Raw genomic sequence first — 18,879 nt, forward strand, 5'->3', positions numbered from 1 at the left:
TGGGGTAATGCATTAGTGATAATAAGCAGATGAATGGAAAAAGGGAAAGGTGGATAAATATAGTCATAAAAGTCAGTGTACATGTGTGGAAAAGGAAACTTGATTGGCAGATGGTGGAATGGGTGAGTGAGAAGGGAGAATGATGGAAGGAGTGACTTAGATTAAGATGCACTCTACATATTACTGGGTATGTTAAATTGCAACCCTCTTGTAGAATTGTTTGAAGACAGACAGACAGACCAGGGGAGAGGGGCTACTAATTATCCAATGCATAAAATTGGGGAGGCCTTTTGGGTAGTAGAACTAGGAACCATCATCTGAGTCACTCAGTTATCTGGTTTCACCTTGTGCTTCATTTTGCCTAGGTGATCTTGGGAAAGTATAGTGTAAGAACTACAGTTTTATGTGATCTTTGTTCCTTAAATTAAGTTATCCCATGATTTTCTCATTTTATCCAAAATTCTGCTTTGAGTATAGGCTATATTTTTTTACATATGTTAAAATAATATATCAATTGCTGATGTTTAGAAAAGTAAGATACGGATGAAAATAAATTTCTGGCCCAAAATATTGTCAGAAATATGGTTTCTTTTTTTAATGAATTCTGGAATATGGAAAGAAGAAGTTCGTCTTTGTGGTTGTTCATTTTAATGTACTATGTTAAATTATTTCTTTTCTCTTTTCCCCCCTTATGGTTTATCCCCTGTATCTGACTTTGGTACTTGGTATATTGTATATATGTTTATTTGTTTATTTGAAATAGGGAGGAGAAGGAGAAAAACAAGATGACTGGGAGGAGTGGGGAAGGGAAGGTGGGAGAAAAGCATGAGAAGTGTCTTTCTAGTGTCTCCTCCCTGTTCTATTTGAACAAACTTTCACATCATCCCATAGCCCATACTTCTTTCCTTTCTTTCCCTACTTCATCTTTCCTTTCAATTCTGAGTTGTCTTTTCTAACCTGTCCCAATGCTAAACAAATTTATTCTCTTTATCAGGGTGTGATTTATACAATTTGATTGAATCAACAGCTGGAAACCACCGAATTCATATCCTTAAAGCTGGACAAACAAGATAGAGGCTAGGAAAAAAATCAGTTTTAAATGATGTCTCTCTTTCAGAAGGCATTTTGACTAAAAAATATATGTAAATGCACTATCAACTATAGTTTAGTATCCACCATTTTGGGCTTGGTAATTTGTGTTACTGTTTTCTAGACTGCAAATCTGAAGTTTAACTCTCCTCATCACAGACTGTTAACAGTTGAGCTTGTAGAAGTTAGAAGACTGAGTCTATGGTTTTCTCTCATTGTTTCCCACTTTAGAAATAAGAAGAGTAGCCATTCTGTTTGAACACTTTTTCTAAATTTTATTGTAAATGTGATGCACAGAGAGGTCACTGTTAAATAAGTAAGCTAATGAGTACATATCTTTTTGAACAGTGTTACCGCTCCCTCGCTTTTTCCCACTGTACCTTAACTTTTCCCCAAGTTGTAAAGTTCATTTCCAACCTTTTGTCCCACCATTTCTGTTTCTCCTTCCCTTCCCCAAAACAAATAAACATATATACAAGACAGTGGAGCTGGGAGTTTGGCCTAGTTGTAGAGTGCTTGCCTAGCATTCATGAAGGCCCGGGTTTGATTCCTCAGTACCACATACACAGAAAAAAAAAGTCAGAAGTGGTGCTGTGGCTCATGTGGTAAAGCTCTAGCCTTGAGAAAGCCTAAGGACAGTGCTCAGACCCTGAGCTCAAGCCCCCAGGACTGGAAAAAAAGACAATGGACATAGAAATCAAAAATAGTTGGGCTGGGAGTTTGGCCTAGTGATAGAGTGCTTGCCTAGCATGCATGAAGACCCAGGTTCAATTCCTTGGTACCACATACATAGAAAAAAGCTACAAGTCGCACTGAGGCTCAACCAGTAGAGCTCTAGCCTTGAGAAAGTTCAAGAACAGTGCTCAGGCCCTGACTGAGCTCAAGCCCAGGACTGACAATAAATAAATGAATAAATGAATAAATAAATAAATAAATAAATGTATCAACAGGGAATAAACCAAAGTGTGGAAAGAAAGAAAGAAAGAAAGAAAAGAAAAGAAAAGAAAAGAAAAGAAAAGGAAATAACTGCATACGGCATACTGAAAAACCTCTTGCTTCCATTTCTTGGAGTTCATTTTGATACGCATCATTTATATGGTCATATGTACATAGTTATTGAGTCATTGCAATCCTCTGCTAAGAATATCCTAGACACATTCTAGTTACTACAAATGAGGGAAATCATGCAACATTTGGGGGGGGGTGGCTTTCTTCCCTTAATATCATTTTTTCCAAGTCTTTCCATTTCCTTATGAATGTGGTGATGTCACTCTTTCTGATGGAAGCATAGAATTCCATTGTGTCTTTTTCCCATGACAGACTGTAAAAACCCCTGAACCAGGTCTACCATACCCTCTGTTGGAGAATTCACTGACTTCCTGGCCTTTGTAAGCATCGTTGGATTGATTTTTCTGTATGTATTAATTTGTAACTTAAAAATGGACACTCTGGGATTCGTGAGTGGCTTCTGGTACATCCAAGATTTGTGTGAGATGCTAGGGAAATATGGCTCCTCCTTGGAGTTGACAGAGCTCCTCTGGGCCTCCTTTGGGGCCTGGAGTTTGGCTTAGTGGTAGAGTGCTTTCCTAGCATGCACAAAGACCCAGTTTCGATTCCTCGTGTACCGCATACACATAGAAAAAGCTGGAAATGGTGCTGTGACTCAAGTGGTAGAGCGTCTACTGAAGCATATCTAGGTTGATTCCATATCTTAACTATGATAGATAATGCTGCAATGAATATGGTTGTGCTGGCAGTTTTAGTGTGGCCTTGTTTGTGGCCATTTGGGTGAATACCCAGGAGTGGGATTGCTGTGAGTAAGAATGGCCATTATCAAGAAAACTAATAATAATAGATGTTGGCGGGGATACTATTACACTGTTGGTGGGAATGTAAACTTGTTAAACTACTCTGGAAAGTAGTATGGTGGTACCTCAAAAGACTAAACATAATCATTCTTCTTTAACTCTTGCATCAATATGGCATGGACCATATTTCCAATTTGGTTCTTAAAAGTTCTCTCTTAAAAGTACTGGTATAGGGGCCAGAAGTTTGGCCTAGTGGTAGAGTGCTTGCCTAGCATGCACAAAGGCCTGGGTTCAATTCCTCAGTACCACATACATAGAAAAAAGCCAGAAGTGGTGCTGTGGCTCAAGTGGTAGAGTTCTAACTTTGAGAAAGCTAAAGGACAGTGCTCAGACCCTGAGCTCAACACTCGGGACTGGAAAGGAAAAACAGTACTGGTATACACCCATTTGTAAAGAAATGGAAAGACCTGGAAAAAATCATATTAAGTGAAGTAAGCAGACCCAAAGAAACTATACAAACTATACAAAGAAAACCCCTTATTTTGTACTATTAGAATAGTTTCATGCATGCCTGTAATTTACCTTGATTATATTCACCTTTCTATGACTATATTGTATTCCCCTTCCCTTTCCCTTCTCCTCTCTCCTCTTTCCTATTCATCCTTCTCCTTTCAAGTCCTTAGTTTCCACACCACTCTCCAGCTTTCACAAATGACAGAAAACATGCAATGGTTGTCTTGATGAGACTGGCTTATCTCATTTAAAACAATCATCTCAAATTGCAACCATGTTCCAATTTTTCCAGAAAAATGACATAATTTCTATTTTTAATGGAGTTCTCAAGATGGCCTCTCACTATATCTCCCAGGATATTTTTGCTAGGATGACAGGGATCTGCTCACCACATAGCTACTGTGTCTTCTTCTTTAATCTCAAGAGCCTCAATAACATTTGCCTATGCTGCAGCAGAATGCAACACTGGCACACAAAAATCACTAGCCTCTTTTATACATCAAAAGTTAGCTTTCTGAAAAAAGAAATTTTAGCAATGCCATGAAGAGCAGCTTAAAAGATGTGTGGATATAATTTTACCAAAGATATTAAAGACCTTTAGAAGGAAAACTATAAAGAATGAAAACGAGCAAATATAGAAGACTCTAGAAGAAGTAGATAGCCAATGTTTATAGGCTGACATTAAGAATTGCTAAAAGGGGGCAAGGAGTGTTGCTTAGTGGTAGAGTGTTTGCCTAGCATACATGAAGCCCTGGGTTTGATTCCTCAGTACCACATAATCAGAAAAAGCCGGAAGTGGTACAAGTGGCAGAGCGCTAGCCTTGAGCAAAAGGTGTCCAAGGACAGTGCCCAGGCCCTGAGTTCAAAACAGAGAATTGGAAGAAAAGACAAAGAATTGCTAAAATGATCATACTGCTGAACGCAACCTATAAATTCAATTCAATTCCCATCAAAGTCCCAATGACAATCTTCACAGAAATAGAAAAGGCAATCTTAAAATTCTATGGAAGCAAAAAGCCCCTGTACAGCCAAAAACATCCTAAACAAGAACAATGCTGGCTGTATCTTAATATTTGAATTCAAAGTATACTACAGAGCCATAGGGATAATAACAGGATGGTGCCATAATAACAGATATGCATTGAACACATTCACACATAGAACAGAAGTTCCAGAACTAAGCCTAAGTAGATATGGTCATTTGATTTTTCACACAGGCATAAAAATTCATACACCAGAAAATAAGACAGTCTGAGAAAGTTGATACATGCAGAAATTGAAATTATAGCCCACACAAAAAAAATCAACTCAAAATGGATCAAAGACCTTAAGATAAGGCCTAAATCTCTGAAACTACTAGAGGAAAATAAAGGAAAGTAGACCTTGGCTTAGTGAAGGTCTTTCAGAATAAGAAACAAGAGCAGGAACTAAGAGCAGCAAACAAGAGTAGGAACAAATAAATAGGATTACATCAAATTTGAACAGGGCACAGCAAAGAGTCAACAGTGGAGAGAAAGCCAATGGAATGGAGATTCATCCAACAGAGGATTAGTGCTTGCACCTTGTTTACAATGCTACTGAGTAGCCACTCTTTTTCCATTTTAGTGGTTTCATGAAGTAATTTAATTAAATAAATCTTCTATGCTGTCATTGATAATTTTGCCTTAATATGACACCAATATTTAGAGATTATTATGAGTTGATCTTACTTAACATGGAGAATAACCAATATTTCCAAGCAATATTCCATGGAAAGGCATTAATGACAAATTCTGTGAACAGTTATATGTTTTTCATGTGCTCATTTTTATTATAAAGATGATTCACAGAAAGATTATAGTTACACAAGTCAAGAAAAGAGTACATTTCTTTTTGCACAATATCACCCCTTCTCCTCATTCTCTCTCAGTTTTTTCCTCCCATTCCATCCACACATATTGTATGCTTCATTTTCCACGTAGTGTTCAATAAGGATCATTGCTGCACTTGTTCAGCCTCGATTTGTCTCTCGATTTCTGTGACTCCCCTTGTATTTCCAGTGCATGTGATTTTTGAATACAGAGCTGCACTTACAGAAGTGATTGTTCAGATTAACCGAGTTGGCAGTGATGTGGCTTATTAGGAAATGAGATAAAGGGCAACTAAGCTTTGAGTGGAACCTGTGCTTCACAGTCATGCATGATGAGGTTGAACCACAAATGAAAATATCATTCAGTAGATGAGAAGAATGAGGAGAGGCTCTGGGGGGATGTCTGGGATTTGCCTGGAGATGTGATCAGCAGAGTCTATGAGGAGATGAAAGGATGGGCTCTGGGTTGCGGTGCTGTTAATTAGTGGTCTAAGAAGCAAATGGGCAAACCTTGGAAACCTGTCTCATTTCATATTCACCTTAGTTTGAAAGAAGAAATTGGAAAACACATTTTTCTGTCAACTTAGTGATAATCAACTATTGACACTGTGTTGTGGTAAAAATGATTCACCTCATATTTTTCCCATCGGCAAGAGTGATACAAAAAAAGTGCTATGTGCTTTTTATGCACATGGAACTTGGCAAATTCAAAATACTAATTATAAAAGATACAATTTTCTTAATCAGACCCTTTACTAGACTATCTTTAGCTTTGTTCTACCGCACCAAGGAAGTAAATGTACAGGTTTCTGGCTATTGATTCATTGTAGAGACAAAATTATACCAATGACTGCACTAAAAAGGATTAAAAGTTTGACTCAAATCAAGACAGGTCAAAATAATAATGTACACATATAAGAAATAAACATTACAGAGAAATTAAGAGATCCAATGTTGTCAAAAATTTTTAGAAATAAGATATAGAAATTAAAAGGAGATTGTGATGCTGAGATACACAGATGTTATTGATTGACGACTAAGATTATGAAGCCCTGTTTTAAAATGACGCATCATGGTGCCCAACCGAGGAGAAGTCTGGATAAAATGATAAAATGCTGGGCTAACTTAAGGATATAAGAAATTTAAGTTCACTGAACAGTAGCTCTCACACTACAGCTTCCCATGACCACATTGGCAGAATAAAGAAGAGCACATAGCCAGATCACAAAGACTACAGAGCAATCCCTCATATTGGAGAGTTATGAAGCATGCTTGTTTTCATTTTTGTAATTTTTTCTCTTTAAGTAGTTGTACGAAGGAATTGTCACTTAACAAAGCGGTTAATGAATATATGCATCTTGCTCAATATCACTCCTTTCAACATTCTCACACATCCCTGCTTACTCACCCCTTCCCTCACTTACTTAATTTTGTAGGTTATACATTGAATTCTTGATTGCACCCTCTCCCTCTTCTCCTCTTCACTCATCTACCTTTCCCCTAGACTCCATCCATACCTTTCTGTTCAAGGACCTGTTTCTTGGTGTTTCTTTTGTTGAACTTTGACTTTGCCTTTCTAAGGAATGACACTATTTGAGTTCTCCTTTGAATCTACCATATTTCTGTTAATACATTTGTATACACCTACATAGTTATTATTACTACTACTATTATTATTATTATTATTATATACTTGTACAGAGAGACTACAATTCCACATATCAGGTTATGAGTACAATGCTTCTTGATTGCTGTTACCAATTGCCCCCTCGTGTCCCTACCCTTAAGTTACATAATTAAGCATGCCCTTTTTTGCCTAGGGCTTGAACTTAGGGCCTGAACACTTATCCTTGGGCTTTCTCAGGCTAGAGTTCTCACCACAGCACCACTTCTGGCTTTTTCTATGTATGTGGGACCAAGGAATTGGACCTGGGTCCTAGGCAAGCACTCTACCACTAGGCCAAACTCCCAGCCCCAAGCATGCCCTTTTAAAAGAAGCTGTCATAGTGAGATTTTTTTTGCCAGTCCTGGGCTTGAGCTCAGGGCCTGAGCACTGTCCTTGGACTTTCTCAAGGCTAGAGCTCTACCACTTGAGCCGCAGCACCACTTCTGGCTTTTTTCTGTGTATGTGGTAACGAGGAATCACACCTGGGTCTTCCTGCATGCTAGGCAAGCACTCTACCACTAGGCCAAACTCCCAGTTCAAGTGAGATTATTTTAACCTAGAATAAAATTCCATTCTTAATATAGTTACTGGATAAGATTATGTTCAAATTCCAAGTGTTACTCTCATAGGTAGAGGAGATTTTATCCTTTTACAACGTATTCTTCTCAAAGCTCCCTTCATGTCTCTGTTCCTCAGGCTGTAGATGAAGGGGTTCAGCATGGGGGTCACCACTGTGTACATCGCAGTCAATACAGTCTCCTTCACAATAGAGTTACCCCCTGATGGACATAAGTAAAGACCAATAATTGTCCCATAGAACAGGGACACCACAGACAGGTGAGAGCCACAGGTAGAGAACATCTTATGGATACCCCCAGCAGAGACCTTAAGGATAGAAATGGCAATTCGTGCATAAGACGTGATGATGAGTAGAAATGGAGTGACAATTATAAACCATCCCATGATGAATATCACCAGCTCATTCACACGCGTGTCGGAGCAGGCCAGCTTCAGCAGAGCAGATATGTCACAGAAAAAGCGAGGGACCATATTATCTTCACAGAAAGCCAATCTGGTCACGAGCAGGGTGTGCAGCAAGGCGTGGGACGAGGTCAGCACCCAGGACAGCGCCACCAGACCCACACACAGCTTGGGACTCATGAGGCTGCTGTAGTGCAGGGGGAAGCAGATGGCCACATAGCGGTCATAGGCCATGGCCACGAGGAGAAAGCCCTCAAGATCTCCAAAAAAGAAGAGGAAGTATATTTGTGTCAGGCAGCCTGCGTAGGAGATGGCTGAAACTTGGCTCCACAGGTTCTGCAATAGTTTGGGCATTGTGACAGAGGAGAAACAGAGGTCAGACAAAGACAAGTTGCTGAGAAACCAGTACATGGGTGTGTGGAGATGGGGGTCTAGTAGAATGAGGACCACGATGAGGAAGTTTCCCAGGACAGTGACGAGGTACATGGTCAGAAACAGAACATAGAACAGGGATCGGTGCTCAGGTTTGATGGGCAGGCCCAGGAGGAGGAACTCTGAGATGAGGGTTTGGTTCCATTCTGTCATATTCTCACTCTGGTATCTTTTAAGAGAAGGTAATCGCCATTTAAAATCTGGATTTATTTCTCGGTTCATGAATAGTGACAAGTTCAATAATGACTGGTAGCAACATCACCAAAATCGTTATAATTCCTAAACTCTGAATGTGTATGATCTGAGTATTTTTTTTACATTTCTTTGTCTTAAACATATTTTCAGTACTCTGTCTTTGCACACTTTGTTTATTCCTTTGAGTTGCAAAAATGCATTGGTTTTTCTTTTAACGTGTCCAGCCAGCAGTCTAAACAACTGAAATTGATTCCAGTATTGTCAGCACTTTATATGTTCGTGGGCCTGAGGAATTTTTTAACCCTGTCCTCTTAAATTCTTTTGGTTTTAATTTTTGCCATCCTAGGGCTTGAACAGAGGGCCTGAGCACTGTCATTGGGCTTTTTCCTCAAGGCTAGTGCTCTACCACTATGCCAACCTCCAGGCCCTTGAATTCTTTATATACCACAAGAGAACCGAATACACTATATTACCTTAGATTACCATTTAAAATAGATATGCAGATACCTCTCTACTCTGCAGACGGTTCTAACCATTTGTTTTCTTCAGCCTGTGGCATTTTAAGGTAGAAATCTGAACATCTCCCTCCTAAATGGTGCCTCAGTAGTCATTGACGGTTAAGATAAAGGCGAATTTCCTCTCAAGGGCACAAATAATGCTTTGTTACCTGACATGAGCCTAACTCCAAAGCATTGACCCCACAGTAATGCTTAGCTTGAAATTCATCATTTCTTTCCCTCGATCACCAACACTGGCTGTTTCTCCTGTCTCACTTCGTCTTTTCCATTGTCTCTTCCCCTACTTTCTCCAAGTTATCCTTCATGTATCCATCACGTGATGAGAGCTCTGCAGTGTGACCTACTCAGAAAAGGTAAGGCCTCTTTCCAGGCTTCAGTGCATCCTACAACATTCAAGATGTTCCTCTTACAACATTCAAGACCCAGTTTTCCACCTGTTCCCGCCAGCTAGGGTTCCAGCAGGGCCAGCGCTTGACATGGTCCCTGGCTCTAACCAGTGTTTCATGAATATATGTGGCTGCATTTCAAGAATCTCTCAAACTTAAAAGTAGAAAATTCAGTTAGAATAACTACTCCTCTTGCATGTGCTCTTAATCTAGAGTCATTAAACTGTTCAGCACAAAGTTGTGGCAATCTATGTTCCGTTTCGTAGATATAATTTTGTGTTTCTGAAAAAATATATATTAGGATATGTTAGAAAGCAGATACTGATGACAAATCCTTGTGCTTCCATCCACATGCACTCATTACATTGTTGTAAGGAAATCGATAGGATGAAAGTTGTATAAATTTGTTGTAAATTTGTCCACAGCCAATTATATCATTTTTTGCCAGTCTTGGAGCTTGAACTCAGGGCATGGGTTCTATCCCTGACCTTCTCTGTGCTCAAGGCTAGAACTCTACCTTTTGAGCCATAGAACCACTTCCAGCTTTTTCTATGTATGTGGGTACTGAGGAATCAAACCCAGGGCTTCATGCATGCTAGGCAAACACTCTACCACTAAGCCAAACTCCCAGCCCAATTGTATCATTTCTGGTAAATTATTTGATGTATCAGCTTAGCCAGACTCTTAAGTTTTTGTAAACACCAGTTCTTGTGCTTCTGTGAAGGTAATTTTTAAAAATCTACTTTATTGTTATTATAGAGGTGATGTACAGAGATTACATTTACATGAGTCAGGTAATAAGTACATTTCTTTTGTACAATGTCATCTGTTTCCTCCTTCTCTCGCATTCTCTCCCTCCCATTTCCTCCTACGAATTGCAGAATTTTCACTTTCATCAAAATTGTGAGGGCAATTTTAATGTTATCAACATTTAAATCCGTAGACATTCATGTGATTACCCACATGAAATCAGTTGAACGACATAAAAGGGATACTTCCATCTCTCAAGCAAGAACTTCGTTTGGAAATGCCTAGAACTCAAAACGTGAGCATCCATCCTTTCAGCCATTCCAATCTACTTCCAGGTATCCAGATAGCAGACTGGTAAGTCACTAAGAAGGTGTGGACTGTTCTTGAGATAAGTCCTCTTGAGCCATTCTGTTTTCATCTCAATAATCCTAACTAATAAACTTCAGTATGTCTCAAAGCTGACAGTGCAAAGGAGCTGCACCAAGAGATGGGGAAAGCTCTTTCCCTAAAACAACACAGCCCACTCCCCTGCTGGGTCTTTATCCTTCTGATGGCATTTCATGGAGCTGCATTAACAGTTTGTACACTTGGATATTACATGTTGGTGTCATAGTAGGGAGAAGCTATGAAGGTCAGTAGCACCCCATATCCACTTTCCTTGTGAATAAGGGGGGCCCGTGTCTTACTGGGAAGTATGTACAGGGGTCATACACCTGCTGGTAACTCAATAAATGCCACATTTTCTGAAGGAATTAAATCTATAGTTCTCAAAGTGGACTGCACATAAAAATCTTTTAGGAACAATGTTTCTAAAATTCCATACATTCAATTCACTTGAGTTTCCGTAAAAAGACTGATTCTGGTCCTGGAACTCGGATGTTAAATAAATCACAATGTAATGATTGTGAAAAGGCCAGTGAATAACTGTGTGTAGGAGCAGATATGTGCTTTACCATTGATGTGTGGATTACTGAGCTCTTTTGGATAATTTTAATCGCAGTTTTGGATAGGAGACCTGTTCAAAGTTTACTAAAACCACAAAAATGAATGTAAAAGAGGTCTTAAGAAGGACTGGACTGAACTTGTCATACAGTTATTATACTGAAATGATGTGATCTTAGAAGAAATACATGGGAATTAATAACTACAAAGACTATTCTTAGTAACAAGATTGTAAATGATGACCCTTCAACCAAATACTCCTGCAATGTAGCAACATCTTGGGAGGCAGAAAGAGGGCAAAGGGGAATTGACTCTACTCCTGAAAACTTGCCCTGCAGAATATCACAATTGGCAAGCTTGAAAAAACACCAAGGCACTAGCACGTTCTTTCTCCCACCAACTCACCCAGGATATCTAGACATGGCATCAATGCCTTTATCCAAGGTCCTGCTCACTTCGTGCGTGGCGGTCATAGAAGTGCCACGGGGAACCACTGGTACCATCTCTGCTTCTATCGCTTCTCTATGCATCCCTGGGCCTAAAAGACTCTTCATCCCAGTGGAGTCCAAACCTGAGAGTAGCTCATTAAAGGCAAGGTAATCACACAGGACCTTGCTAGGACCAATTCTCTAAGAGTCCTCAAGTCATTGCTAATTGCAGTCACTCACTGATTCCCCATGCAATTGTTTCCTTGCATGTGCACAGGGGTTTTAATTGGATGCAGTCCCATTTGTCAGTTCTTGCTCTCATTTCTTGAGGAGTTGGACTCCTACTTAGAATATGATTGTCTGTATGCCATGCTTTGTAGCAATCTCATAGTTTTGTGTTTGACATGAAGACCTTTGACCAACTTTGAATTCATTTTTGTAGGATGAGAGATAAGAGAATACTTTCAGTGTTTTACAAGTAATGATCAAATTTTCCCAATACAGTCTCCAACATAATTTATAGAGCCTTTCTATTTTACTGTGCTATGTGTCTGCTTTTCTGACAATGCCTTGCTGTTTTGTAAAGAAATTTGGCATATCGAAATAAGGAAATAATAATCTGCAACAAAAAATACCAAAAGCCAGCGTGGTGGCTCATGGCTGTAATCCTGGCTACTCAGGAAGCTGAGAACTGAGGATCAAGGTTCAAGCCAGCCCGGGCACAAAAGGACCTGAAACTCTTATCTCCAATTAACCTCTAGAAAATGAGAAGTAGGGCTTGGCTCAAGTGTAGGGAGGGTAGCTTTGAGCTGAAGAGCTCAGGGACAGCACCTAGGCCAGAGTTCAAACCCCATACACATATATACATATATACATATATACTTGTATATATATGTTCATATATACATATATGAGTATTGGTACATGCTACTATGTGCATGCACCTTGAAAAGTGTGCTGTTTTCATCTCAATAATCCTAATAAGCTTTAGTATGTCTCAAAGCTGACTGTGCAAAGGAGGCAGAAAGAAAGCTGCCTTGAGCTGGGAGTTTGGCCTAGTGGTAGAGTGTTTGCCTAGCATGCACGAAGACCCGAGTTCAATTCCTCAGTACCACATACATAGAAAAAGCTTAAAGTGGTGCTGTGGTTCAAGTGGTAGAGCGATACCCTTGAGGAAAGCCCAAGGACAGTGCTCATGCCCTGAGTTCAAGCCCCAGGACTGGCAAAAAAAAAAGGAAGCTGCCTTGAAAGAGAGCAGCCATATAAATCATATGTTGTACTTACCCTTTATATGAAATATAGAGAATGGGAAAGCCATAAAGTCATATAATAGATTTGCCTTGACTGGGATTGGGTGCTGGGGCAGGGGTAGAAGGGAGCTGGCACTAGTTACAATTGGGCACAGGAGTTTTGTGGTAGTAATAAATCAGTTCCAAAACTGATCGTAGGATAGTTCCACAATACTGCAGATACACAAACGGTGCATGGCATGGGGTGGATGGCATAGTTCCTAGTGTTGCATTCAAAGGATGCCAAGGGATGTAGCAAGCTGCCCTAAATTGTAAATTCAGCATACCACTCTGCCATTGGGGATTCATTTTTTAGTCACATTTAATTAGTATGTATTAATTGTACAAAGTAAAGATTTTGATTGCAGTCTTTCTATACCTGTGTATACTATACTTTGATCATGTTTACTCTCTATTACTCTGCCTTGTTTCTCCTTCCCTACCTCTCCTCTTTCCCCTTCTATTTCCTTATTACTTCCCCTTTCCTTTTATATCCTTAGGTTTTTATTGTTGTTTTAGTTTTCCCCTAGCTTCTCAAAAAAATAAAGCATGCAATATTTTCATTTATGGGACTCCCTTTTATGAAGCATTTCCCTGAACGTGATGATCTTTAACTCCATATATATTACAGCAAACGCTATAATTTCATTTTTCCTACAAGTGAACCAAACGGTTTTTGTATATACAGTACATCACATCACATTTTTTTTACTGGTGTTGGGACTTGAGCTCAGTGAGCTCTTTTGCTCAAGACTAGTGGTCTACTGGGTTTGGGGGTTTTTTAGTAGTTAATAGGACATAAGTGTCGCATGAGGACTTTTCTGCCCAGGATAGCTTCAAACTGTGATCCTCAGATCTCAGTCTCCTGATTACAGGAGTGATTACAGCCATGAGCCACCAGTGCCTGGATCAACACAATTTTTATTCCATTCATCCATTAGTGATACAGAACGTCAGTTCCATAGTTTGTCTGTGATAAATTGAGCAGGGTAAACACTGCCAGGCAGATTTCTCTACTGCATACAGATATTGATTCTTTGGGGGTATATAGACATCAGTGGCAGAGCTGGATTATTTGGAAGTTCTATTTTCAACTTTTTTGCCAGTCCTGGGCTTGAGCTCAGGGCCTGAGCACTGTCCTTGGACTTTCTCAAGGCTAGAGCTCTCCACTTGAGCCTCAACATCACTTCCGGCGTTTTTCTATGTATGTGGTACCAAAGAATCTAACCCTGGTCTTTGTACATAGTAGGCAAGCCCTCTACCACTAGGCCGAACTCCCGGCCCCTATTTTCAACTTTTTGAGAAGTTCCATTCTGGGGTGCATGACCTGACTCGTTCACCTTCCCCCACACTGTAAGATTCCTTTTCTCTACATCCCCACTATCATTTACTGTTTTCTTGATGGTAACCATTATGATTGAGATGGGGTGCAACCTCAGATCAAGCAGTTACAGCCACCTGTTCTTGATAAAGGTGCTAAAAGTTATACACTCAAAACACTACAGCCTCTTTAAAAAGCAATGCTGGGAAATCTAAATTTCTATACACACAAGACTGAAACTCAATGTTGTCTTTCACCCTGCAACCCCCTCCCCCTAGATCAGCCCAAAGTAGATCAAAGACTTACTGCAAGAACTTAAAGTTGAAAACTTCTGTGCATAGGTGGCCCATACTTACAATCTTAACAACTCTGGAGATTGAAATCTATTTCAATCCAGATTGGCTCAAAGCTAGACTAGTCAGAAAGATCCAAGAGACTCTTAATTCTACCTAACCAAGAAAACATGAAAACTGCTAGAGCAAAACATAAGGCAAACTCTTCAATATTCAGCCATCAGTAAGGAATTCCTGAACAAGACTAAAATGACATTAAGAACTGGGCTGGGAGTTTTTGCCTAGTGATAGAGTACTTGCCTAGCATGCATGCAGTCCTGGGTTCAATTCTTTAGTACGCATGCACAGAAAAGGCTAGAAGTGGTACTGTGGCTCAAGTGGTAGAGTGTTGGCTTAAGGACAGTTCCTAGATCCTGTGTTCAAGCACCAGGAGTGACAAAATAAAATTAATTAATTTAAAAAAAACATCCAAGGGGATGCAGCCAGGAGGCATCACTACTACACTGTGGGTAGGAGTGCAAACTCGTTCAACCACTATGGAAAGCAGTATGACAGTTCCTCAAAAGACAAAACATAGAGCTCCCCTATGACCCAGCAATTCCACTGCTTGGCATTTACCCAATCATCCAGAAACAAGGACATACTAAATCCACTACCACAGCAATGCTCATTGCAGCACTATCTACCATAGCAAAGACATAGAACCAACCCAGATGCCCCAAACTTGTTGAGTGGATCAACAAGATGTGGTATTTATACACAATGGAATTCTATGCTGCTATCAGAAAAAATGACATTGCCCCATTTGTAAGGAAATAGAAAGACTTAGAAAAAAATCATATTAAGTGAAGTAAGCCAGACTCAAAGGAACATAGGCTCAATGGTTTCCCTCATTTGTCATAATCAGTAGAAACCTTGGGCTCTCCTAGCAGAGATTTACAATAGAACAAAACCTAGATATGTAAGGCCATGTAGAATGACGCTAAATGAAAGGACCTCCAGGATATAGAAAGAAAAGCCATATAATGAGTGATTGTTGTCCTTAATGTACTATTTTATCTCTCATCTCTTTTTCTGTCCCTTGGTTATCTCATGTTGTTACAGTAGTTCACTTTGTTATCTGATATATTGTACATATGCTTATTTGGTTATTTGAAATAGGATAGGGACGGGGAGAAAACAAGATGAGGGGTGGGGGTGGGGGACAGGAAATGGGGACCAAGACATGAGAAAGGGTATCAATGCATGTGAAGTAATGCACCTTCTATCTGGTTAATATAACGTAACCCTTCTATTAATTACAATAAAAACATATGGAAAAAAAGATCCAGGCACAGTGGCTCCCACCTGTAATCCTAGCTACTCAGGAGGCTGAGATCTGAGGATCAAGGTTCAAAGCCAGTCCAAGCACTAAAGAAGGTGAGACCCTTATCTCCAATTAATCTCTAGAAAAGGAGAAGTGGGGATGTGGCTCCAGGGGTAGGGTGGTAGCCTTGAGCTGAAGAGCTCAGGGGCAGCTCCAGAGTTCAAGCCCCACAACCAACCAACCAAAAAAAAGCTACCAAGTACTCTACCACTGAACTACATCCCTACTGACTAGGATCCAGCAAATCTCTCTCCTGGGCATTTACCTAAATGACCACAAGCAAGATACTAAACCTACCAGCACAACCATGTTCATTGCAGCATTTATTATTATTATTATTATTATTATTATTATTATTAGTTGGTATTTGTCAGTTATTTCTATTTTTTCAGATTTAGTTTTCTGTGCCCTTTGTCTTGTATATAAACTTATCTGATCTGTGGAAGGGAAAGGAAATCACAGAAACAGCAGAACTAATGCAACAATGATATTTATTAGACATTATGTTGGAAATTAATTTTACAACATGGGGGTGAGGAGAAGATGGGGAGTGCTGAACAGGAGAAAATGAAGGATAAAAAAGAGTGTTCAACAAAAAAATTTAAAATAACAGTGTTCAAAAAAGAAATATAGTCATTTATATAACTGTAATCCTCTGTTCATCACCTTTACATTATATGTGTATATATATACATATATATATGTTTGTTTTTATTTATCAATCATGAGACTTGAACTCTGGGCCTTGGTGCTTTCCCTAAGCTCTTCAGTTCAAGGCTACAGCCCTACCCCTGGAGCTACAGCCCCACTTCTGGTTTTCTGGTGGTTAATTGGAGATAAGAGTCTCACAGACTTGGGTTCCTGGGTTGGCTTTGAACTCTGATCCTCAGATCTCAGCCTCCTAAGTAGCTAGGATTACAGGCATGAGCCACCTCACCTGGCTTATATATATACACATATACATATATACATATATATGTGTATATGTATATATAATGTGTGTGTTTACACATATATTTATGTTTATTTAAACTAGGGAAGGAAATGGAAACAACCAAATGGTGAGACAAATGACAAAGGATGAGCCAGTGTAACAGCTATACTCACAAGACAATATGTTGTAAATGAACTTTACTACTTGGTGGGGAGGAGGGAAGAAAGAGAGGGGAGGAAAAGTGGGAGAAAATGAGGGAGGGGTATCTGTAACCCCTCATCACCTTGACAATAACATTAAATTTTAAAAAGAGAATAACTCTTAAAAAATAATCCTAGAGAGATGAGGAAATTGACCTGAGGAAGAATCTAACATGAACTGCAGAATTTATTTTCTTATTTCTGTTGTTTTCCCATATTTGGACATATAAAAAATCAAAGACGTCTAATCCAGCCAGGGATTTAATGAGTCTTTAATGAGTCCAGATCTTCCCTTCTCTGGGGTGCAAAGCCTCTTTGTCCCAGGGATGGGTAGAAGGTGAGAGGGGAGCAGACAACAGGGGCTGGCTACAGAGGCTTACTTCTGAATGAAGGCAAGCAAGATTTCCCAGAGTCACCCTGAGAAACCCCACTGAGCCGACGGAAGGATGAGGTGGTATCTTACACTCCAGAGAGAATATTGCTTTCCTACACGATTATGTTCTGCACGACAAGTTTTCTGGTATGATAACTTTCTTTGCCAGGTCTGTGTCACATTGTAAAAATATCTTTTAATTAAATCTCACCATTTATAATCTTTTTTATTAGTGATAAGAATCATTACTAATACTGTGAAATGTAAACTCCCAGGATTCTGTCATTCCAACATAATAATTATTAAATGTGCTTTTATCTTAGAATCACCTGCGGGGCTTTAATCAGTGGAGACACACCTATCAGAGATCATAATGAAATTTCTCTGAGATACTTGCTGAACTCGACTTTTTAAACATTTACTCTTATTATAAAGAAGATGTACAGAGGGGTTACAGTTATGTAAGTCAGGTAATGAGTATACTTCTTTTTGGACAATATCACCCCTTCCCTCCTTCTTTTTCAGTTTTCCCCTTCCATCTACAAGTTGTAGATGGAACTTTACAAGTTGTAGAGTTCATTTTCGACATGGTATCTAGTATCACTGCTGTATTGTTCACTCTTTGTCCTTCCATTTCTGTGCACCCTTGCACTCCCAAAGAAAGAAAAATGAACAAACAAGACCAAAAGAAAAACAGCAACAAAGAAAAAAATCTTCTTGTCTCCATTTCCTGGAGTTCATTTCTATACATATTATTTTATAGGATCAGATGTGCATGAGCACTGGGCCTTTGTGTTTGATCTCTATTTTGAATCACGATGCGTTTATTACTCAAGTGTAATGTGCCCACTTCAGTCCATTGATGCAAAACATTGACATCACAAGGGTTTTCGGAGCCAGATTCAGTGTTTTCACAGAATCCCAAAGGGCGCACATGGATATTAAATGTTAAATTGCCCTCTGTAATTTTTATGTGAGTCCAAGATGAGAACTCCATAGTTACCAACTGAAGAGGGTGTAGAGCTTATGGGGCCTCAGTGAGGTCTCTGCTTGTGACTGTCACACAAATATCCTGTGAAACATAGGCGCCACTCTCTCTTAAGGGAAGCAGAACACTGAGAAACTATATGCATAATTTTTCCCTCTAGAATGCCAACACACAGCCAAAGATATAAACTGTTAATGTGGCTGCAATCGACATTTTCAGCAGGGTAAAGACCCACAAGTCACGGTTGTGTTGCCCAGATGCTTCCTATATTTCTCAGCGCATACTCTTCTGTGTTCTCTGTAATATCTGAGATATACTACAGTCTGTTAATCAGGGTTGTTCAGAAGGAAACAGAAATAGAGACAGAACAAGAGAGAGAGAGAGATGTAGATAGAGATAAATAAGTAGACAGAGAGAAAGATAGGTAGATGAATGGCTAGACAGAGGGCTAAAGAAACAGACAACAGACAGACAGAGCACACAATAATAACATTGATACAGGATATCAGAGACTAATTTGGGACTGATTACTATTATATCTTCAGGGCCATTCAGCAG

General features: G+C 39.5%; 1 protein-coding gene across 1 annotated transcript; it reads right to left on the reverse strand.

Annotated features, from left to right (window-relative positions):
- Positions 1-7,528: 7,528 nt before the first annotated feature.
- On the reverse strand, positions 7,529-8,491 carry LOC150050821 (olfactory receptor 1-like). The gene has a single exon (XM_090351479.1). The coding sequence runs from the start codon at positions 8,489-8,491 to the stop codon at positions 7,529-7,531; it is 963 nt and encodes a 320-aa protein (XP_090207605.1).
- Between the last annotated feature and the right edge of the window lie 10,388 nt (positions 8,492-18,879).

The sequence above is a fragment of the Megascapheus bottae genome, chromosome 17 (assembly GCF_031878675.1).
Source record: "Megascapheus bottae isolate mThoBot1 chromosome 17, mThoBot2.hap1, whole genome shotgun sequence".
Taxonomy (NCBI): domain Eukaryota; kingdom Metazoa; phylum Chordata; class Mammalia; order Rodentia; family Geomyidae; genus Megascapheus; species Megascapheus bottae.

Bases quoted from the DNA above. Each gene is read 5' to 3' on its own strand.
- LOC150050821 (XM_090351479.1), bottom strand. From the start codon at position 8,491: ATGACAGAATGGAACCAAACCCTCATCTCAGAGTTCCTCCTCCTGGGC.